We start from the raw sequence: 24,944 nt of genomic DNA on the forward strand, positions 1-24,944 counted from the left end.
CATCATTCCTCAACAATAGCTGTAGCCGAGGAATAATGTTGTGAACAGCACTGTAATGCATGTCCGGAGTTATGGTGAGGCATTGGCTTTGGATGTTGTCTTTGAGCATCCCTAGAGATGTCGGTCGATCACGATACAGTTGCGACTTCAGGATCCTAAAGCCAGTAATCGCACGGACTGAGGTCTGGGGACCTGGGAGGCCAAGCATGACGAAAGTGGCGGCTGAGCACACGATCATCACCAAACGGCGCGCGCAAGAGATCTTTCACGCGTCTAGCAATACTTCGTTTTTTTTCTTTTTTCTAATAAAGTCCTCTGTCATTCCAAGCATGTGTGTCAATTTTTACCTCTCTACCTACATTATTCCGTGGTTTCATAAGTTTTCAAATTTATACTGACTTTTTGATCACCCGGTACATTCTATAGAGCTGGAAATTTACATTCAGAGAATAGGATTAGGGCCAGCAACACTGAAAAAAGGCCTTCCCTGCCAACTGCTTTTAAGAAGCGTGTGACCAGTAATGAAGTGTACAGTGAAACCAGTGCCAGTGATAACATCTTAATATTAAGTTCAACTGTAGAAAAAACAGAGTTTAATAAAAGTGCATGCTGTGATTTGTGTCGTGGAGAAACAATAATTTCTGAAAATTGTTTATGGACTAGGGTGCCCAGAAACGCATTTTTGCGCTTGAAAACGCCGAAGACTGGGGATAATGACGCTACGATCGCCTTCAGTGATAGAAACGCCGGCAGAATGAAGGTTCCGAAACAATTCGAAATTATGTCTGGTCATAATAAAGAAGCAGTCCTACACGAATTGGATAGACGGCGAGCCTCGAAGGCAGAAGTTATGTTAAAAATACAACAGAAGGAGCAATGTCCCTCAGACAGAGAAAGAAACTGGATCTGGTTGATCGTCAAGAAGATAAAGATTACACAGCTGGCGAATTTTACACTGTCTCCTCATTCAATAGTGAATTTTCCTTTACTTCACTTTTCCAGTGCTATTTCTGAAAAACTTTGCGAATGTTTGACATTGAAATTTTTATCTCTTATTGACAGCGGAATTGTGTTTATCTTCGATGGTGGAAGTAGCACTCATAGTTTCACCATAAAAATATTTTTTAGAAAAATTAGATAAATTTTTAAGACCTTCATTGAAACATTGGTATGTTGATTTCTAACAGTTAGATACTTGATAGTAAATCAGTAGATGCATAAGATCTTCCTCTATATACTGGCAAAGTTGTGCTTTATTATCTTTCGTAATTCCTGAGAAAACGATATAAATAGGTTAAATTTAACACTACCCGGGCGGGCATTGATATTCCCCTTAAATAGATAGAAGAAAAATGTAGCACAAATGAAAGTGATAGGTCAGGAACACTACAACAATCTGTGAAATTATCCAAAGGCAGGTAGTCATTATTAAAGTATAACTGGCTATTACAGGTTACAGATTTAATAACCGTACAAGAAATAGAAGATGTAACTAAGAAATGAAAATGAAAGAAATGCCCAGGATATGACTAGACCTGGTGGATTATTGTTACCGTTATAATTTTACATTCAATCTATACCTATTGGGTAAACACTAAAATTCCAGAAGATTTGTCTTACAGCAAAAGTGTTCTCACTCTTTAAAAAAAGAGGAACGTAGCCATATTTCAAATTATAGAGGTATCGGTATATTAAACACGGAGTACAACATATATTCATATGTATTAAGCAACAAATTAAACATTATCATAGGACCGTTACTTCCGGAAGAACTAAGAGGCTTAATAAGAAAAGGTTAGTAACCTCGCCCTTTACTCATCGGCTAATGCGATAATATGACTATAATCGCATATGGCTAATAAATTTTAATTTGGACAACGCTATCGTCTCCGAAGAAAATTTTGTCTGTTGTTGGAGAGAAGTTTAAAACAAGTTGCTGTAATGAACAACCAATTCTACTCTCCCAATTTCTATTTATTTGGATTTTTGTTTGATAATTAAAACAATTTCATCGCTCACATAAAAGACAAAAAAATAGTATCATGTGACTCAGAGAGTCTGCAAGAGATCTGTTTGAAATAATATAGAAATCAGTTAATAGTCCGCAGCTCGCGGTCGTGCGGTAGCGTTCTCGCTTCCCACGCCCGGGTTCCCGGGTTCGATTCCCGGCGGGGTCAGGGATTTTCTCTGCCTCGTGATGACTGGGTGTTGTGTGCTGTCCTTAGGTTAGTTAGGTTTAAGTAGTTCTAAGTTCTAGGGGACTGATGACCATAGATGTTTAGACTGATAGTGCTCAGAGCCAAATCAGTTAATAAGGCCGCCAATCTAATTGGGCACTGTTTGTTCACTATCTGATCAATAATGCAGACAGCAATGAATACGTAACCGTTTCGCTGTACGTGTGTCAACAGAAGGTTGACATACGTTTGTGACAACACAATACGTTACGAAATGTTAATGAATAAAGAAAGCAATTGTCTGATATCGGTATGTTAATTTGGAAAATATATTTAAACACGTTGTTAGAAAATAAATGATTGACTAGAGATAGCTCTTTTGTTACAACAGTAATATACGCAACCTCTTACTAACGTTTAGATGCGTGTACTAGATTCCCGGACCTGGCGAGCTACGTACTTTTAATAGATTGTAATTGCTATGAATATTTACTGGATTAAATAAGCAACTGTTGGCTTGCAGCAGACTTATAATGCCGAAATACGAACCATGCCTGTATGCAATAGCAGTATTACAATAGACACAGATATAAAGAATTCGTTAACTTTTAGTTACTTTATTTTACCTTGTCTTCAATCTGTTATCAAGAGTGATTTTGTCTCTAAATATTTTTGAGCGACATTGATAACTTTCCGTTATCATTTTAGCAAAGAAACTTGGTAATGAAAGTCTTTTAATAGTTTTCTTGTAGCTGTTTAAGCAATTACAGTCGAGTATTCAATAAATTGGAAGGAATGGGACCCTGGGTAGGTGACGATGACTGAGGATAATGCCAAGATCAGGTACGTACAATTTTTACGTACAGCACTTATTACTGAAATAAAGTTTACTGAGAATATCAGTGGGCAATGCCTCACAAAGTTTCGGACGTGAACTAAAAGAAAACAACCGTACAGTTCGTTTCAGATGTCAAGGCGTCATCTTCATTGCGTCCACAATGTCCCCATTGCTCCATGTTATATTGTGGGCACACCTTGATTCGCGTTGACCAGTTATGCCCACATCTCTCGACGCCCGTCCTGCCCTTGTTGCCTCTCTTATAACAGCTGTACCTCACATAGCCCCAACAGTGGAAGGCACCTGCAGCCAAGGGAACTTTATTGAAATGTGTCGCATTGCGAGCAGAGAGGAAGCAGAGCAGCTTGAGTTACGAAACAGTGCGGAAGTGTTTGTTGCGTGTATCCGCTCTTACGTCTCATAACGAAGTAAGTATCTTGCGCGTTCTGCTCTGATGTCACGACGCCTCCGGAGGCAGCCCTCCTACACAAGTTTTTACTCTCTTCCAGCGATATAGCTTTTCCTAACCTTTGCTGAAGGCATTGACCCAGAATAAATACATCATAATACAAAATAGTTTATACAGGTTACAGCACATCTCTCACTTCTTATTAACACGTAGTGTGTAAAAATCTGTGGAATAAAACATCTAAATAATATTTACAATAAATGTGATGGGCGAAAATTGTAGGTTGCACGTCTGTATTACGGTGTTACAAGTTCATGGAGCGATAATATATTTCATGTGCGACAGGTAATTCAGAAAAGAAGGTAATACAACTTGCCAACCTACCTGGCTTTCATACATTTGAAAAAGCGTTTGAGAAATTGAATAGAGAGGCCCTGTGGGAAATTGGTGTAAAAGGTGGATACCTAAATTTCCTAAGTAAACTGCATCTAGAGTCTGTGAACTGGAACTTACGTTATACGTGAAGTCCCCAATTACACAGGGGAAATGATTTTAATGAACGAAGGTGTGAGACAAAGGTGTATTTTATCGCCTGTTCTTTTTCATATTTTTGTAGGTGACGCCATCAGAAACTGAACACAAAAAGTGCCAGAAAGGCTCCATATCAACAAGAATAAATATATTGGACGTACTGTTATATTAATGGCAAATTCTGAAGACGAACTAAAAAACTCAATTCATCTTCTAAATTTACTTTGAAGCAATTATAACTTTAAACCTTTCAGACACTCTGGCTACAATTGTGTACATTAACTATTACTGTGTCTTAGCTGAAACGGAAGTATTTTTTCCCATTAGCAACCCGAGGTGCACATTTGAGAGTATTCAACTTTCTCATCAAGTGCTGCCAACTGTTGGGCATCACTATTAAAATGCAGTATTGCACAGCAGCTCGTGTCCACTAGAATACATGGGTGTGGTTGGTTCGCTGTTTTCCACTGTGTCACTGAATATTGTTATTTTGCATTATAATTATTGAATGACCGTTTTATTATTTATTTCAATAGAGAATATTTCGTAATTAGTTATTTTAGTCCATAAAATGAAGCCATGTATACGAACTATGTTTTGTCAGTGGGCATATATTTTTGTATAAATTTTGCATCTGAAATCAAAAAGTTCGCCAAAGAGCATTAGCACACAAATAAATATTTTCCTTCCTGCAGGAAAAGAATTCAGGTCTGAAAGGGTTAATATAACTGTACATGAAACTAAGACAATGAAATTTCGTGTGTTTTATCCGATATGGAACAAAACTGTAATTGAAGATCAGAGTTTGGAACAATTTCAGCACTTCAGTTACATAAGGAGCTATATTACATAGATAAAGGACGTAGATATTGAACTGTTGATATATTAGGGTATATGTGACGCTGAAAGCAGATCATTGAAGAATGCACGAAGAGAAACAAAAATGAAATTTTATACATGGCTGTATCTGTTTTACTGTGTAGCAGTGACACTTGGATTATGAAGAGAAAAGATTGTAGTCGTGATCAGGAGGCTGAAGTGAATTTTCTACGAGGTGTCAGAGGTTGCACTAAATTGGAGTTGATTCCTAATGAACACGTTAAACAACAACTGAGTATTTTTTTAGTAAATGACAAAATAGAAAGACGTAAACAAACGCGAAGGAACATCTTGAACAAGTGGAAGAAACAAGGCTTGCAAAAATTGCCTTATAACAGAAACCTAAAGAAAAGAAGGACGTAGGACAGCCAGAACAGTTCGATATACCTATCTGTGAAAAGTGAAGAAGAAATTCCTTCCATTTCTATTTCACTTCTTTTCTCCATTCTCAACTCGTTTTACATATGTAGTCCTAAGTATTAGCTCCAGAGAGGATTCTAGGTTCGATTCCGCGAATGGGGAAGTGGGAGGGGGGGGGGGGAGGGGAGGGTGACTGTTTTCTTATGTACTGTAGAACAGTATCCCGGAACCTGATGCGAGATACAGTGATCGAGACAGAACAGTTTCTCCAAACTGGCGACAAACGTTATATTCCACTGAGAAACCTGAACGGCCCCTTCTTTGTGAAAGAGGCGCCTTCTTATAAAATGTCATTCGTGACTCGTTGGCACCTAAGCGGGATGGGAAACCTCTGAGGAACGGAGGCATTATATTCTTTTTATGTTCCAGCAGACCATCAGACTGAGCGAGGTGCCGCAGTAGTTAGCACACTGGACTCGCATTCAGGAGGACGACGGTTCAAACTCGCGTCCGGTCATCCACATTTAGGTTATTCGTGATTTCCGTAAATCGTTCCAGGCAAATGCCGCAACGGTTCCTTTGAAAGGGCACGGTCGATTTCCATCCCCATGCTTGACAGTCTCCGTGGTTGTGACCCATGTCTAATGACCTCGATGTCGACGGGACGTTAAGCCCGATTTTCCTTCCTTACTTTCCAATAATTAAAAACTTATCCTGGCAACAGATTACCATTATCAGCTCTGACGGAGAAACATCAGAAGATATTAAAATAACTCCAGGAGTAAGAGAAGGCTGTGTTCCGTCCGCACTACTACACTATGTGATCAAAAGTATGCGGACACCCCCCACAACATGTGTTTTTCATATTAGGTGCATTTTGCTGCCACCTACTGCTAGGTACTCCATATCAGCCACCTCAGTAATCATTAGACGTTGTGAGAGAGCAGAATGGGGCGCTCCGCGGAACTCACGGACTTCGAACGTGGGCAGGTGATTGGGTGTCACTTGTGTCATACGCCTCTACGGGAGATTTCCACACTCCTACATATCCCTATGTCCACTGTTTGCAATGTGATAGTGAAGTGGAAACGTGAAGGGACACGTACACCACAAATGCGTACAGGTCGATTTCGTCAGTTGACTGACAGAGACCGCCGACAGTTGAAGAGGATCGTAATGTGTAATAGGCAGACATCTATGAGACCATCACACAGGAATTCCAAACTGCATCAGAATCCACTGCAAGTACTATGAAAGTTGGGCGAGAGGTGAGAAAACCTGGATTTCACGGTCGAGCGGCTGCTCATAAGGCACACATCACGCCGGTAAATGCCGAACGAGGTCTCCCTTGGTGTAAAGAGAGTGAACAATGGACGATTGAACAGTAGAAAAACGTTGTGTGGAGTACGAATCACGGTACGCAATGTGGCGATCCGATGGCAGGTTGTGGGTATGGAGAATGCCCGGTGACCGTCGTTTGGCAGTGTGTGTAGTGCCAACAGTAAAATTCGGAGGTGTTGGTGTTATGGTGTTCAAAAATGGTTCAAATGGCTCTAAGCACTAAGGGACTTGACATCTGGGTTCGTCAGTCCCCTGGACTTAGAACTACTTAAACCTAGCTAACCTAAGAACATCACACACGTAGATGCCCGAGGCAGGATTCGAACCTGCGACCGTAGCAGCAGCGCGGTTCCGGACTGAAGCGCGCAGAACCGCTCGACCACAGCGGCTGGCTGTTATGGTGTGGTCGTGTTCTTCATGCAGGGGCTTACCCCCCTTGTTGTTTTGCGTGGCACTATCACAGCACAGGCCTACATTGATGTTTTGTGCACCTTTTTGCTTCCCACTGTTGAAGAGCAATTCGGGGAAGGCGATTGCATCTTTCAACACGATCGAGCACCTGTTCATAATGCACGGCCTATGGCGGAGTGGTTACACGAGAATAATATCCCTGTAATGGACTGGCGTGCACAGAGTCCTGACCTCAATCCTATAGAGCACCTTTGGAATGTTTTGGAACGCCGACTTCGTGCCAGGCCTCACTGACCAACATCGATACCTCTCCTCAAGTGCAGCACTCCGTGAAGAATAGGCTGCCACTCCCCAAGAAACCTTCCAACACCTGACTGATGTCCTTATGAACAACTCTGTATATTGGATATCTTTTGAGTCACACACACACAGAGCGCTAGCTGATGGTGGCGTGGTTGATGTTGCAGCAGCAGCTGCCGGAGGAGAACCGCGCGCTGCGCCTCAAGGACGGCGGCACGGTGGCGGTGGCGCCGCAGGCGGCGGCTGCGGCGGTGGCGGCGGCGGCGGCCGCTGCGGCGGCGGCGGCGGCAGCGGCGGCGGCCAGCACGCGCGCGGCACCCACGGACTCGCGACTGGCCTGGGGCTACTTCGACGAGCGCTCCTACGTCCAGAAGGGCGCCCTGCGGCCCGGAGAGGACCCCTACGCCCGCAACAGGTTCAACCAGCAGGCCAGCGACCGCCTGCCCAGCAACCGCGACATCCCCGACGAGCGGAGCCCTCAGTGAGTACTCGTGCGGCTCTTTCGTACACCTGTCACTGTCTGACGGAATAGTGAAGCGTCCAATAGACGTGTTCGGATGTCAGCGTACTTCGTACACATACACTCAATTTGCGGGTGTGTAACTGATTCGAGATGCAATTCTTTCTGACAGGTAGAACGGTCGCCAAATTGCGCTAGTGTGGTGTGCGTACTGTAAGACCTTCACTACACACACCATCAGATTATTTGACTTGTCGCTCTAACGAAGTAGGCGAGTGTCAGCAATGTGTCTCGTGGTCTTATCGTGGCGTGTTTATCTTCTGCCGTTAGGTCAGACGATAGAAATGCCACTTGCACGCTTAGAATAGCAGATTGACGGTGACCAACTAATGCAGACCGGTACAGACTGGTGCAGATAAATGCAGTGTGATCCGCGAGGAGAAAAGGTTCGATGTTAGCAGCAATCTCATTGGCTGCGTTACATATTAATACGCGGATCGGCGGAAGCAGAATTTGGTCCGTCTCTATGGCAGCGCCATCTCGTAGTGCGGAGACGGACGAGCGCTGCGCCTGCGCTGTTGTGCTTAGCGGGGCGCGCTCTAGTGGGAAAGTTGTGTACGCACTGACTACGCGGAACTATGTGCACAACAGTTAGTGTTGACACTGATTACTAGGTCTGTTAGACTACATACTGCGATGACAGAAGTCATGAAATAGCGATATGCGTATGTACAAATGGTGGTGGTATCATGTACACAATATATGAAAGGGCAGGGCATTGGCGGGGCTGTCATTTGTACTCACGTGTTTCACGTCAAAAGTTTTCGGACGTGATGATGGCCGCACGACGGGACTTACTAAACTCTGAACGCGGAATGGTATTTGGAACTAGATGCATGGGACATTCCATTTTGGAATTTACTAGTGAATTCAGTATTCTGAAATCCACAGTGTCAAGAGTGTGCCGAGAACGCCAGATTCCAGGCATTACCTCTCACCACGAACAAATCAATGGCCGACGGCCTTCACTTAACGACCGAGAGGCGCGGCGCTTGCGTTGAGTTGTCAGTTCTAACAAACCAGCAACACTGCATGAAATAACCGCAGAAATGAATGTGGGATGTATATGTACGACGAAGGTATCCGTTGGGGCAGTGCGGCGAAAATTTATGTTGATAGGCTGTGGCAGCAGACGGCCGACGCGAGTGCAATTTGCTAACAGCACGACATCGTCTGCTGCGCTTCTCCAGAGCTCGTGGACATATCGGCTGAACCCTACGCGACTGGAAAATCGTGGGCTGGTCAGATGAGTCCCGATTTCAGCTGCTAGGAGCTAATGGCTGGATTCGACTGTGGCGCAGACCCCAGGAAGCCGTGGACCGAAGTTGTTAACAATGCACTTTGACAGCTGGTGGTGCACCATAATGGTGTGGGCTGCGTTTACATGGAATGGACTGAGTCCTTTGGTACAGACGAGCCGGTCATTGACTCGAAATTATTATGTTAGGCTACTTGGAGACCATTTGCACCATTTGATAGACTTCATGTTCCCAAACAACGAAGGGATATTTATGGATGAGAGTGTGCCAAGTCACCAGCGCACAGTTGTACGCGGCTGCTTTCAAAAACATTCTGTACCATTCGGCGAATGATTTGATCATCCACAGTGCCCGACATGTGTTCTATTGAACGCTTGTGGGACATGAGAGAGAAGTCAGTTCGTGCACAAAATCCTGCACCTGCAACACTTCCGCAGTTATGGACGGTTGTAGAGGCAGCATGGCCGGAGGGGACTTTCAGCAGCTTGTTGAGTCCACGCCATGTCAAGCTGCGGCACTACGCCGGCAAAAAGAGTGTGTGGGTGGGTGTGAATTCCTAAGGGACCAACCTGCTGAGGTCATCGGTCCCTAGACTTACACACTACTTAAACTGACTTATTGTAAGAACAACAATCACACCCATGCCCGAGGGAGGACTCGAACCTCCAGCGAGAGGGGCCGTACGATCAGTGACATGGCGCCTCTAACCGCGCGGCCACTCCGCGCAGCGCAAAAAGAGGTCAGACGCGATAGTAGTGAGCACCCAATTTTTGTCATCTCAGTGGATAAGGGGCGTTAACAGTGCCAGGTGCTGTGTGAACACGGTGAAGTAGACGGAGATTCGGCGTACTCATGCGAGACAGTGTTACCAACACGTGCAGAGTTTGATAAGTGGCTCATTCTGAGTGTCCATTTGATGACTGGTCGACTGGTGCACTGTTCAGATATGTGGGGCTCTGGGATGTGACAGTGGCCCGATGTTGGGCTGTCGGCAGCTCGTGGTCTCGCGGTCGCGTTCTCGCTTCCCGAGCACGGGGTCTCGGATTCGATTCCCGGCGAGGTCAGGGATTTTCACCTGCCTCGAGATGACTGGGTGTTTGTGCTGTCGTCAACATTTCACCATCATTCATGAATGTGGCAAGATTGGACTGAGCAAAGGTTGGGAATTTGTACGGGTGCTGATAAGCGCGGAGTTGAGCGCCCCACAAACCAAACATAGAGTAATTTAAATTGTGCGAGTAGTGGATTAAAACCATTGAAAAAATTTTTTTTTCGTAATTGTAACTGTTCATTGAGGATGAGGCCTTCGTTCTTAGAAATACCGTACACTTGAAAATCTAAAGCTCTTCGAGTACGTCGGGGGTATGACCTTTCTTTATGTAAAATAGAAATTTCTTCAGTGCTTTTCGGTTCGTCACTAGAAATTTACAGATGATCAGCAAAATAGAATGGTGTGCATTAATGCATCTTTTTTTCCCAATAAAAGTTCCTTGTACCTGACACTAAAAGATCTTTCTCGCGATGTAATTTTACGTAGGTAACGTATGTACGTCATGACAGTTGTCATCTTGGTTAATCTGTTTTTTTTTTGTCATACTTAATTTTCTATGTATTATTTTATAGGGTTTTTCAAAATTTTATTCTCATGAAGACACCCTTGGTAAGTGTCGAAACCTAGGCCAATGCACAAAATAGTAATTTGCAACCGGTTGGCTGTATAATCCCTATGTTTGAAAAAATATATATGGTTCCTGAGAAACAAACATGTTTAAAGCTGTCATTCTAGGATGTTTTATGACTCTTCTGGTTATCCACATCTCTGTTCCTTCGAATTTTTTCTTTTGTTTTCCCCAGACGAAATTCGTTTTGATTTTTTAACTCAGATAAGTCTTTGTTTTCAAATATTTATTGACTGACGATATATTGTTAAAATAGTAAATGCTGTCCACATTTTTACTCTCGAATATGCGTCAGCGAGTCAAAAAATCGTTAACATACAAAATGAGGGTACTTAACATGGGTTTGCATTAACTTGCCCCTGTTTACTTGCTGGGAGATTTACCGAAGGACCTTTGTTGTACCTCTCAAAAATACAAATTAGAAGGGTCCAAATTGTGTCAGTTTATGATATTAAGATCTGCATTACCAATTTTTCCAATAATAAAGTAAAACAACCTCAAAAACTTAATCTGTACTTCAGCGCAGTATAAAATTTTGTCGTCGCCATACCACAGCGCGCAACCAATGCTACGGGTCGTAACGTAACATTGTTTACTTTCTTAAATAATTATTCACGTTTGCTTATTAGCAACAACTTTTGAAGCACATTTGCGTTGAGGAACATATTCAGGATCTTTCTTTGAGTCATAATTATCCACATCATCCTCGGTTTTGTACAAATTGTCTCTGAAAAGCACTTGTGTGGTATGAACACTGCACACGTTGCTACCACTGGTAGTTGTGTTTTTTTCACTTACCACTGTTTACATGCACACATCCTGACAAAGTTTTCATTATTGAGAATGTGAGATTAGAAACAGACCTGCCAATGCTTGGCTTATCGTGGAACTATCAACTAATATGAATAAAGTTTATCACTTACCCTCCTTTGCATGCAATAACTGTTGCCCATCGACTGTTTCTAATCATTGTTTACAGCCGAGGTCTTCATATACTAATATCTGACTCAACTGATCGCTTCTCTATACCAGTCTGGTTTGATTCTAAATAATTCCTAGATTGGTCCATAACACTAGAAACATTCATCGTTGACAACCTCCGACGGGGCCCTTGCAAGCACCTCGGCAATGTATGCAAGGAAAAAATATCTTGGGATAATAAACAATTGAGACGTATGAAGACCAAAAAGCCCACAACAAAATAAATCACTCCAAGTTCCTCGGAAGCAGTGCGGTTTATAAAGACTTCATTAAATTGTTTCTTTTCCCAGCTACCGTATCCGCGCTCCAACAAATAACAGCCGCCGAATAACACCATCAGTTTGGGCTACCATTGAAGAACCTTTGTTGCAGCAGAGGTACTGCTATAGTCTGGCGCATCATTTGTGAACTGATGAAAGTCCACTACTGCCAAATGACACTCTGCATCCAAGTCGGCGTGGACCTATCTATCTTCTTCGTTATGCTAGGGGTGGCGAGCGACTCGCCAAAAGGCGAGTTCAGAATTGAACATTTAGTCTTAGCTAATCAGCTACGGATCAGTACCCATGGTGCTGGAGAGTTCTAGCTTCTTTATCGCCCATTGATGTTCAAATTGGTTCAGTTCCCTCCACGCATAATAATATGATACACTGATCAGCCACAACATTACAAGAACCACCTTCTGCCGATATAAATCCGTCGAGGCGATGCAGCGTCACCTGGCGGGCAATGCCTGCTAGTCAGACACACTCACGGTGCATGTAGCATCAACGAGCGTGCTGTCCGCGTGCGTAATGGGGAAGCTGCGCGGTCTGAGTTTGAGCGAAGGCAGATTGAGATGGCCCGGAGGCTCTGCACGAGCATTCCGGAAACAGCACGACTTGTCGGATGTTCGACAAGTAGTGTGGTGAATGTCTTGAATACGTGGCAAAACCAAGATGAAACCACATCCGGACATCGTGGGATTGGGCGCCCACCCTTCATCACAGATATCTGACGTCTTAGGCTGGGCAGACTGGTAAAACAGGGTAGGCGGCGAACTGTGGCGGACCTAACGTCAGATTTTAGTGCTGGGCAGAGTACATGTGTGTCTGGAAATATAGCGCGCCGAACAGTGCTAACGATGGGGCCCCGCTGGCAACGGCCCATGCAGATGTCAACCTTAACACCACGACATCGGCAACTACGACTGAAATGGGCACGTGACCATCGACACTGGACATTGGTGAAGTGACAGAGCTTTGCACACTCTGATGAATACAGATACACTACTGGCCATTAACATTGCTACACCACGAAGATGACGTGCTACAGACGCGAAATTTAACCGACAGGAAGATGATGCTGTGATATGCAAATGATTAGCTTATCAGAGCATTCACACAAGGTTGGCGCCGGTGGCGACACCTACAAAGTGCTGACATGAGGAAAGTTTCCAACCGATTTCTGACACACAAACAGCAGTTGACCAGCGTTGCCGGGTGAAACGTTGTTGTGATGCCTCGTGTAAGGAGGAGAATTGCGTACCATCACGTTTCCGACTTTGATAAATGTCCGATTGTAGCCTATCGCGCTTGCGGTTTATTGTATCGCGACATTGCTGCTCGCGTTGGTAGAGATCCGATGACTGCTAGCAGAATATGGAATCGGTGGTCCAGGAGAGTAATACGGAACGCCGTGCTAGATCCCAACGGCTTCGTATCACTAGCAGTCGAGATGACAGGCATCTTATCCGCATGGCTGTAACGGATCGTGCAGCCACGTCTCGATCTCTGAGTCAACAGATGGGGACGTTTGCAAGACAACAACCATCTGCACGAACAGTTCGATGACGTTTGCAGCAGCAGGGAGTATCAGCTCAGACACCATGACGCTGCATCACAGACAGGAGCGCCTGCGATGGTGTACTCGACGACGAACCTGGGTGCACGAATGCCAAAACGTCATTTTTCGGATGAATCCAAGTTCTGTTTACAGCATCATGATGGTCGCATCCGTGTTTAGCTACATCGCGGTGAACGCAGATTGGAAGCGTGTAATTGTCATCTCCATACTGGCGTATCACCCGGCGTGATAGTATGGGACGCCATTGGTTACACGTCACGGTCACCTCTTGTAGGCATTGACGGCACTTTGAACAGTGGACGTTACATTTCAGATGTGTTACGACCCGTGGCTCTACCCTTCATTCGATCCCTTCGGAACCCTACATTTCAGCAGGATAATGCACGACTGCATGTTGCAGGTCCTGTACCGGCCTTTCTGGATACAGAAAATGTTAGACTGCTGCGCTGGCCAGCAAATTCTCCAGATCTCTCACCAATTGATAGCGTCTGGGCAGTGGTGGCCGAGCAACTGGCTCGTAACAATACGCCGGTCACTACTCTTGATGAACTGTGGTATCGTGTTGAAGCTGCATGGGCAGCTGTACCTGTGCACGCCATCCAAGCTCTGTTTGACTCAATGCCCGGGCGTATCAAGGCCGTTATTACCGCCAGAGGAGGTTGTTCTGGGTGCTGATTTCTCAGGATCTATGCACCCAAATCGCGTGAAAATGTAATCACATGTCAGTTCTAGTATAATATATTTGTCCAATGAACACCCTTTTATCATCTGCATTTCTTCTTGGTGTTGCAATTTTAATGTCCAGTAGTGTACCTTCTACATCATGCCGAAGGCAGGGCGCGAATGCGTCGTCTTCCGGTGAAACAGCTGCTTGACACCTGTCCTGCGGGAAGAAGGCACGCGGCGCCGCGGCCCCATTATGCACCGGGGAACTTTCACGCGGGAAGTCTGGGGTCCAGCGGAGCTTGTACAAAATACAATGACGGTCAAGCAGAATCTTACACTGGTTGCAGACCGCGTGCATCCTTTCATGATGATCATGTTTCCCGACGGCGATGGCATTTTTCAACAATGTAATCTACCATCTCACAAGGCCAGGAGGGTGATGGAGTGGTACGAGGAACACAGTGGCGAGTTCCAATCGATCTGCTGGCCCCCAGACTCGCAAAATCTGAGCCTGATCGAACACGTCTGGGATGTGGTTGAACGTGGCATTAGAGCCCATGCCCCCCTCCCCTGAATTTACGGGAATTAGTTGACTTGTGTGTGCGGATGTGGTGTCCACTCCCTCCAGCTACGTAAGAAGGCCTTATTGCTTCCATGACACAACGCATTGTCGCTGATATTCGTGCCAAATATGGACATACCGGCTACTAGGTAGGTCCTCATAATGTTCTGGCTGATCGGTGTATATTTCCATATATTTGCATAAAAGCGATGTGAGGTCAGCGGTCACGGTTGCACGTACATAACGCAAGCGACCTGTCCTACATCTACAGCTGGATCTACACTCCGCGAGCCACTTTACGTTGCGTGGCGGAGCATACTTGCTGTACCTGTGTCTCTTCTGCCTTTCCCTGTACCACTCGTGAATAGCGCGTCCGTTTGAGTTCCAGTTTCTCTGATTTTCACGTTGTGGTCCTTTCCTGAGCCGTGTGTGGGAGGAAGTAATATTTCGCCCGACTCGTCTTGAAGCGCCCGTTTTTGGTACTTCAAGAGAAAACCTCTCCGTGACGCTCAATCCGACTCTTCTACCGTCTTCCACTTGAGTTTCTTGAGCATCTTCGTCAAGCTCTTGCGTAGATTCGACTTTTGGTTGCTGGCCACCTTAGTGGACGATGAAAAATACGAATGAAAGTATCAGGTAAACCATATTAACATTCGCGAGATCAAACGTACTATGAACCCAAAGATACTAAGTTCCTTGTCACAGTTACCGGCACCAAAAATAAATGCAAAGAAAAAAATAGTACAAGCAGTGTCCAATAAGAAAATAGTTTTCCACGGCAGAATACTCGACCATAAAAGTGAATCTCCGATCTCCATCAAGATGACGTTGGAGTAACTGTTTGAAGTCCCCTACTTTGGAATCTCTTACGATAGTCTCTTTCAGTCTCGTGCTAGTCTCTCGATTAATTTATCTTAATGTCACTTTCATTTCTGTGTTCGAGTGATCTAGTCGCATCTGGTGTACGAAATTGTTTTCTTTTTTGACACTGCTAGCCCTACTCTTTAGGGATCGCTAGCTGTAAAGAAATGCATCAATTTGGTACGCTGCTTGATACTTCATTTCATTATATAAACTTATTTCGTCTTTATTAGTTTGGTCAGTACATCTGCAAACAATCGTACTTATTTGTAATTTGTAAAGGTTCCTTACATTTGATGTTTTACTGACGTTCTGAAATTTCAGACGAACATGTCTACTTTGAGTTGTTGTCGTGGGTCGTGTATCCACGGAAACGTCGTTGATGTGTGTGTAATCTCTGGCGGTATGGTTACTTCTACAGGGATAACGGATAACCAAAACACCAGAGTTTACAAACACATCAATCACAGTTCCATAGGTAAAGGATCCACGACAAAATAAATATCTGTGAGGAAACAATTACCTGTCAAACTTGAATTTCTACAGCTGTCACATACTAAAAAGAAAAAAAAAATATATACGGCAACAGCAAATTCTGTAACAACTTCAAAACATTTCTGGAAAAATATATATTACAGCCAACAACTACAGAAATCGGTAATGGTTTACTCAAAGATGACGTATGTCCATCTACAACGTCAGGACGTGAGTACGACATCAAATATAAAAGACCTTCATAAATGATGTATTATGTAAATTATAAATAAATTCCATTGCTTGGAGATGTACTGATGAAGGTAATGAAGCCGAAATAAGGTTACATACTGAAATAAACTATAAAGCAGCGTACTGTCTCCCATTTCTCTGCATAATGTTTTGGTGTGACATAATATATATTAATGATATGGTCTAAATTACAAATGTTAATGTGGTTTAAGTGCATAGTGGTGTTCCGATACTTTATTCTTGTTGTTGCACAGTTCTTTTATTACGGTCAGTGGACGAATCGAGTAAGGAGGAGTGAATCAATAAAGAAATATTTGCGAACAACACGGCACAATTCTGTTGTATAAAAATCTAACACTCTTCACCAAAGTTGCTGAACTAACGATCTGAAAAACTGGCTTGACGTCACGGGTAGTCCACCTGAATACCTTCTTTACTGAAAGCATTCGCAAGTTCCACACTCTGATCTACTTTGCCTAAACTTGCCCATCTCCCCCTTCTCCCTTCCGGTTCCCTGCTCCCGCTATTCGGAGCGCCTCACGAAAATCTATTTGAGACTCATGCCTGCCGCATCGACTACAGCGGCGATTCTTTTCTTTGCTTTTTTGAAATCCATACTGAATAATTTCACCTCCGACAACTGTCTGATATCGTCATGAAAAGGTACGCTACAACCGGATAAACTCCATTTGGCTTCGAGGTTTGAATTTTTCCGGTAAACTGCGTCACCCATTAAATGAACTGGATCTCTCAGAGGAAAAAGGGAGGGCTTACCACCCCGAATACGTTCACATCTATTAGAACTGTATCGTATTGAAATCAGTCTTCGGGTGACGTGTCCTGCTCCTGTGACGAAGTACTAACTCATTTTCGGCCGGCCATGTAGAGAAGATTTTGTGTGATTTCCTTGAACTGGCTCCAGACAAATGCCGATTTCGTTCTACATCCTTTTGTAATCTGAGCTTGTGCTCCGTCTATATGACTACCCTGTCCATGGGACATTGATCTCCAATCTTCCTTCCTTTCATCTTTGTCTTTATTTAAATTGCCTTGAGGAATTATTTCCAATTACCTTTGCGTGCAGCAGACTGGATTCTCATCAGTTCTTAGCAGCAGTGTAAACACACGGAAGGCACGTGACAGACCGGTTTTGGGTGTGTGCCATCCGCACGGGCCTTCCGGCAGGCGGCGCTTTCGCTGCGGCCTTGGAGCCGAGGTCAGCGTAGGAGGAATCGCGGCCTTGACCGCCGCATCCTCTTCGTCGACCTCTCACCGGCTTGGCGACGGAGGCTGTTTGTCGTTCCTGCCGCTGTAATTCTGCGTGATGCACACGGAAGGAAGACGTAACGAGCGAGGAAAGCTCTCACAAATGGCTCTGAGCTCTATGGGACTTAACATCTTAGGTCATCAGTCCCCTAGACCTGCTTAAACCTAACTAACCTAAGGACATCACACACATCCATGCCCGAGGCAGGATTCGAACCTGCGACCGTAGCAGTCCCGCGGTTCCGCTCTCACAAAAAGGCGGAAAAAAGTAGTGTCTCAGTGTATTAAATTATGGCCAAGAAACGACAGAATATTGTGCAGAAATGAAATGTGAAGACTAGAAGATGTAAAAGTGCACTAGTTTTAATCGTTATGCTGCAGTTGTCTTTTAGAAATGTCGCAGGTAGTTTAAAAACCCAAGGTATTTTAGATGAAACAAATATTGTTTGATTTACGTGGAAAACAATACTAGTTAGGGTGGTAGTAGATGTAGGAAGGTGTAGAGGTCTATTTAATTTAACACTATCCTTGCTGGCAGCTTTTTGTTTAAAGAACACAAAGCTAGGAACCGAATAACGCGTAATGATGGTATCTGTTAAAGCGGTTGAGACGTCCTGTTTTCGAGCAATTTTCTTAATTACGCTCTGTCTTTCTTGCCTATTCGTCGTAATTCTTCTTCATACTTTTTGAATAAAACTATGCTCTGCTTCAGCTTAAAGTAACAACTGCAACTTAAAGTAAATGATAAATGTTAAACATTTTTATATAATGGTCTAGATCAGATATTTTAAGAGACATTTCATTACTACCTTCGACTGAGCAATGAACCATGTTCAAATCAGTTAATAACATTAGTGCAATGTCTAATTATAGGGTTGGATGAAGACACATTGTCATCAACAAAGTAAGTAAGTTCAAAGTAAGCATTTGGGGTTCATATACAACTATTAGATAAAAAGCGAAGAATATATTACAAAGGATCCTGTATAATGTTTAAGCTGCTTCTTATGTAAGAGACAGTCGAAATTATATGTCTTGTCTTAGTAATGTTCTGTAATTTGATATAAAAATAAATAAGTAGTTGCGGAGGCGGCAGGATGATGTAGCGGAGTAAATAATTGGTCGCTCCCAAGTATGTAATATACAAGACATTCTTCTTCATGCAGTGATTCAAGGGATAAGCTATTAAAATGGAAGTTTATAAAGATATCGTCACTGATGTGAATGCATAATAGCTCGTTATACAAGTTGTGTAGTGAGTAACTGCACTGAAGTCACGCGCCTTAATAACAGATTGCCATTGCTTCGAGTCAGAGTCTCAATACGTTCAGCGTCAGCATGCGACCTCAATGGCCGTTTGAGCTATGAAACGTCCGGTTAGACATGTGATGACAGTTGAAAGATATATCCATGAAGATGCCGTCGCAGATAGCTCAGTGAATGTCAAGATTACAATCGTGTTTCACAGGTTAAAGATAATCTTGGGCAAAAAAGGAGAGAAATGCAGGACGTGCTCGAACGAGCTGAAAATACAGTCACGACAGCAATGATATCTGGTAACAGTTTCATCAGACTGAAACATCGCGAAGGGTTAAATGCTATTCTTATCTAGAAATGTTTTTCCAAATTAATTTCCGACCCATTTAACTGCACTGATTGGCTGGCGGAGGTGTGAGGTGGAAGCGGCGAAAGGGAGACGGGGAGTTAGTTGGAGAAAGTGTATTTGCTCTTTACCCGACATTCCATGAGAGTACACCTTCCCAATCACTTTAAACTTGAATACTTGGTTTTTGCAGCAGAATACGGTTTAAAAGAAATTACATTATAAAAACTTAATGAAATGGATTTTCCAGTATTATGGAGCTATAAAAGAGAGCAGCCTTTTCCATTAAACATGACGTGCCATATAAAGTATATCAAGTAAAGCCTGACAAAGTTTCAGTATTAAAATGATACAGCTGTTTGTACATTCTTGAGCACATAATAAAGTTTTTAAATTATGAAATATCACCTGTTGCGATCTTCTAAGACATCGATTTTGTCAATCATTATATTTTGTTAGATAAGTTAAGTTTTTATGGAATACTTAGTTCAGCACATGCCTGGTTTAACTGTTATTTCGAAATTGGACTGGATATAGTTACCCTAGACTCTTTGAATAACACTAGCAGGGACATCACATTTGACACATGGGAAGACATTGGAACGCAAGTTGCACAGGGTTAGATTTTTAGCCCACTGCTGTTTTAGCTTTATGTTAATCATTTTGTTTGAATGAAGAGGTAGATCAGTCCTGTATGCAAGTGATACTTCTTATGAAACCGAGCGAAGAAGCATCAACCTGCAAAGAAGCATCAAAAGAGAAAGTACTAAATTATGTTCTTATGAAAGTTGCTGACTGGTTTTAGAGAAAATTGCTAGCTTCATATTTAGAAACAACACAAAGCATCCAGTTTTGTACTTTCAAATATATCTCACCTAGCTTTAACTTTGATTAGGCTTCGACTTGAAAATCGTTATTAACAGTCCATCCGTGTTTGAGAATGACAGACATTCAGGCTGTGGAAGTAAAAATGATCTTTTTTACCTTTTAACGACTCAAACTTTGACACAGTAGGGGATAAAATGTGAAGCTATTGAACTCACCAACTTACTATCCATGGAAAGAAAATATAGCTTAAAGGTACTTCTATTGGCAACACCTGGTATACCATAAAGGAATTCTTGACTAGAAATAATTAATACAGAAAAAAACCTGTAAATGGATGGCGAGAATGTAACCATTTAAATATTTTTTAATTTTTGTGTGTTATACGTGGTGAATCATCTAAATCTTAACACCGCAAATTTTGCGGAAATGGAAAGTCCTATTGATGTATGTTTTTCACAGAATGGACTGCTAGTCAGGCGCTCGTATTGTTAGCTAATAAACAAATTGCAATAATACTTAGAAAGTGTTTTTTGGTGCAAACATACTGTTTTTTAAATGGAACATTAAGAAGCTAAAAGCAGGATAAGTTATAATGTTGGTGGTTTTGTTGCAGGATTCTAGTGTAAGTCCTTTACGTATCGTATTTCGAAAAGTTTCCACACTAACGCTTGTATATGCGATTGAACCTGCGTAGTTGCTAGGTACGATGTTGTTGTGTTTGCTTACAGTGTGTGTGTGTGTGTGTGTGTGTGTGTGTGTGTGTGTGTGTGCGCGCGCGTGTTCCTTGTTCTGCGACTTGCTAATCAGTTAGTCTGTGACAGTCCAAGCAGTAGATCGTGAGTGGATGACGGGATTTACCAGTGCAGAAAAAGCCGACCTGCTCATGGTATACGGAGAGTGTAGGAAGAATGGAGTTGGTTCTTTCACTATGTATGAGACAATATATTCTAATAGACGTCAAGCATCTCGGCAATTATTTATCAACCTCTTCAGCCAGTAGTAACGTAACGCCTATACGACGCTACAGAAGGAAACAAGTCACGATAGAAGAGCGGAAAATTAGTGTTGATCAGCACGTTAGCTCCCGCGCAGTCCCACGTGGAAGTGGATTGAGTCAGACAAGTGTCCTACGCATTCTCCGTGGAGGTAGTTTCTATCCCTGTCACATCTCTCTCCATTAAGAGCTGCTTGGAAACGATCATGAAAATCGTATTAACTTCCCTTTTAGACCTAAATTTTTGTTCCGCGAAGGAATTTTTTTCATTATGCTGTAACTCTCTTAGGGGATTTTTTACTTATTTTAGACGCAAGATTTATACAAAAATATATACCCGTTTTCAAAATTATAATTTTTACATTTGACTTCTTTTTATGGACAAAAATAATTAATTTTTAAATATTCACTGTTGTAATAAATTAACACATCATTCACTGTCACGCAAAATAACAACAATAATATTCAATTATGCAGTGCACTGTAACTAACCAAGCGTTTCCTTGTATTCTGGCGGTCAAAAACTGCTACACGCTGTACATCGATTTGTTGATAGATATCTATAGTCACACCCAAAAGTTGGCAGCACTTGTACACGATGGAAAGATTGAACATTCACAAATACATATATGAGGTTTTCATTGGGGAAAGTATTTCTGTTGTAGCTAAGACACATTAAAAGATAATGTACACAACTGTATCCAGAGGGTCTGAAAGGATCAAGACAGGGTACTCCAGATGAATCATATATCAGGTGGAACGCCAGCGTCCGTGGAGTGTAAAAATGCGGTTTGGGACGTGAACAATCAGTTCATAGGCCTGTTTTTCATAGACGGAACACTGAACGCGCGCAAGTATCGCAGTCTTCTAACAGACCATCTTCCACGGATGCCAGAAGACGTTCCTCTGCAGACTAGAAGGTACCTATGGTACCAACGTGATAGCTGTCCAGCCCAGAGTGTACGAAGTAGTACAGAATGTCTTCACGAATTGTTTCCAAATTGTTGGACTGTACACAGAGTACCTGTACCATGACCGGCTCATCCCACGATATTTGGCCTGGCGCTTATAGTTTTCTGTGTGGGGAAAGCTGAAAGACGCTGTCTTCAACGACATACCGACTGTGCCCGATGGTATGGAACGATGTATTACTGCAGCCTGCTCAGACATCCCCATTGAAATGCTAGCAGGTATGCAGCAGTCATTCCATTCTAGACTGGATGCGTGTATTGCCGCTGCCGGTGGTCATTTTGGACACAACCTGTGATGGAAAATTGTCCTGATACTTGTCAGAATGCACGTAACTATAGTTCAATTCATTTATCTTGGCGGTTCGCGCATGCCCGCCCAGGCGCGGGAGATTGCTGCGTTGCCAGTTGTACGCACCAAGAGAAGCAGCGCCATAGTATAGTTCGCAAACTTACGTTTAGCGGGGGGAGGAGGGGGCGCAGTGAGGGGGGGGGGGGGCGCAGTGAGGTGCTCCCCGCATTCCGCGATGTTGTCATGGCACTGCTCGCCTGTGCAGACACATGGTGTTTCGATTGCTTTGACACTCTTTATCATTCGATTTCACAAAAACTATTTGGCCGAAAAATTTGATTTTTACACATCTTCTTGACTGATACCTTCCCCCCATAAATGAATTAATTTTGTTTCGATGTTCAAGGCAGTTATTGTGCAGCATTAGATGTGGTAAACCATTGCACGAAATTTTGAAGAGTTTGCAAAGATAAAAGTCCATAGCGTATACTTTCCGAATGGTCGATTTTAGTTGCCACTAGAAATTTCAAAAAATTACGTTCAAACGAATAAAATTCATGAAGTAAGACACTTCGATATTGTTTTTAAAATAAAGAAAATATTAAGCAACAAGCAAGGTTTGAACTCAAAACCTTTCATTTGGCAGCCACAACCTGTAACCATTACACTAACACAACTTGTCATTCAATACATCTCCCAGAGGACTTTAAAATATTACGCAAAATACCGACAAACACTGTTGTTATGATTATGAATTACTCACGTTTCGTCGAAGTACAATAGGAAATAAACAATTACCGTTGTTCTTTATTGCGAAAAAGCAGTTAGTGAGAAGGATACAAACACCTTTCCTTGCTATCGCCTGTATTAGGAGGCTTATTGCTTGTTTGGTTTAATTAATTAATAGAATATGAAGCAATTGGTATAAAGAATGCATTTTCCAAACTTCCTATAAAAGAAAGTCTGCTATCAAGATATTGCTTTTGTTCAATTCCTTTATTTATGACTGAACGTTTCGAAAACTGAAGACACTCGTCCGTGCTCTGCACTGCAGTCGAGCTCTGGCAACGTCGTTCTCTGATCATTGGCTGACTGTGTTTTGTGACGTCACATGCGCAGAACGAACCTAAACTCGGCCGCCGTCATAATTGACGTACACTTTAGTTATCCGCATCTGTTGTTCTTTAGTGTGTGCTGCTACAGGCATTGTACAAGTGTTAGTGTGAGAACTTTTCAGAATACGGTGTCTTGTAAGCGACTCTCACTAGAATCCTACACCAAACACCACTGACATTCCAATTTAGCCTACGCTTAGTAAGTTAACGTCTGGAGGCATTGTTCCTTTTAAAAAGTGTATGTTTGCACAAAAAATTCACTTTCTGAGTATTATTACAGTCAGTTGATTGGCTAACAATACGAGCCCCTGACTGCCAATCTATTCTGTGAAAACTGTACATCAGTAGCAGTTTTCATTTGCGCAGCGTATACAGTGCAAGTTTTAGGTAATTCACTCATCATATTTTTACGTACATCACGTTATAAATTATAACATTTACCGTGAATGTGATGCTTCGAATAGGTAAGTAACTAACGCAAAGACGCTATAGCCATAAGCACGATGAGAGACCGTTTTCCGTGCACTTATGTTCAGTTACACAGTAGTCCAAGCTCGATGCAATTCTCCTTCGATTCAGTGTTCATTAGAGGCGGGGCACAGAGTGACACAAGAATGGGAAAGAATGAAAGAAGTAAGGCTTTGTCCTTGTTGAAAGGGACGTCCTATTACTCGCCTCAAGCGACTGAAGGAAAAGTTGGTAAAATCCCCTCTACTCTAGGTTACCAGGTAATATCAAAATCTGGAAGATCTATCGGTAATATGAGCGCCACTGATCCAGTGGCTGGTGGCGTCTTGATCTGCTGGCCCCTTGTCTTCGCACCTGCGGTGAAGGAACCAGAGCGCTTTGACGGCGGCCTTCACATTCAGAGGTTTACCCAAACGGGAGGACAGGCCGGCGTGAGGCCGCCTGCTGACCTTTGCTTGACACCGACTGTACCGTTGCGGCTGCCGTCTGATGGCTCACATTCGAGAATAGCGCTATGTGGAGACACCGGTTAAATTTAATAGCAAATGTGTAAACATTATTTAATGTTTGAGAATCAAAATTCATTTTTGTTCTATTAATATTTGTTTATATCGAAATTGTTTTTGATTTATTAGGCCATTGTATGTAAAGGGTAATGATAATCTTGTTGCGGGGTTGGAACACGATAGTAGGGGGAAAAAATGGCAGACGGTCTCTGCAGAACATGTTTTACGTTCATTTATCGGTATTATGAGGTTTTTGGAGAACGAAAATCTCCCCTGTAGAAATAACAGGCTGTCCGCAAACATAGATCTTGCGAAACTCAACTAACTCCATGAGATCCACAACAGCGCTGTAAAAATCAGCGCTCAAGCTGATGTGTTCCTGGACACCAGGAAGGCGTTCGATACTGTCCCGCAGTGCCGAACAGTGAAAATAAATAAATGAAAATGTCCGGTATCAGACCATATTTGAGACTGGATTCAAGACTTCCATGCAGATAGAACTTAATTAGTCGTTCTTAATGGAACAACATAGACAGAGACAAAAATAGTTTCGGGAGTG

General features: G+C 42.9%; 1 protein-coding gene across 1 annotated transcript in view; it reads left to right on the forward strand.

The window, feature by feature from the left end:
• The first annotated feature begins 7,389 nt into the window (after positions 1–7,389).
• LOC126417168 (polypeptide N-acetylgalactosaminyltransferase 2) overlaps positions 7,390–24,944 on the forward strand; it is a 194,231-nt gene continuing 176,676 nt past the window's right edge. Inside the window, exons 1-2 of the mRNA XM_050085066.1 lie at positions 7,390–7,456; positions 7,538–7,727. Coding sequence (XP_049941023.1) covers positions 7,390–7,456; positions 7,538–7,727 — 257 coding nt within the window. The remainder of the gene's footprint in view (positions 7,457–7,537; positions 7,728–24,944) is intronic.

The sequence above is a fragment of the Schistocerca serialis genome, chromosome 8, assembly GCF_023864345.2.
Source record: "Schistocerca serialis cubense isolate TAMUIC-IGC-003099 chromosome 8, iqSchSeri2.2, whole genome shotgun sequence".
Lineage (NCBI taxonomy): Eukaryota > Metazoa > Arthropoda > Insecta > Orthoptera > Acrididae > Schistocerca > Schistocerca serialis.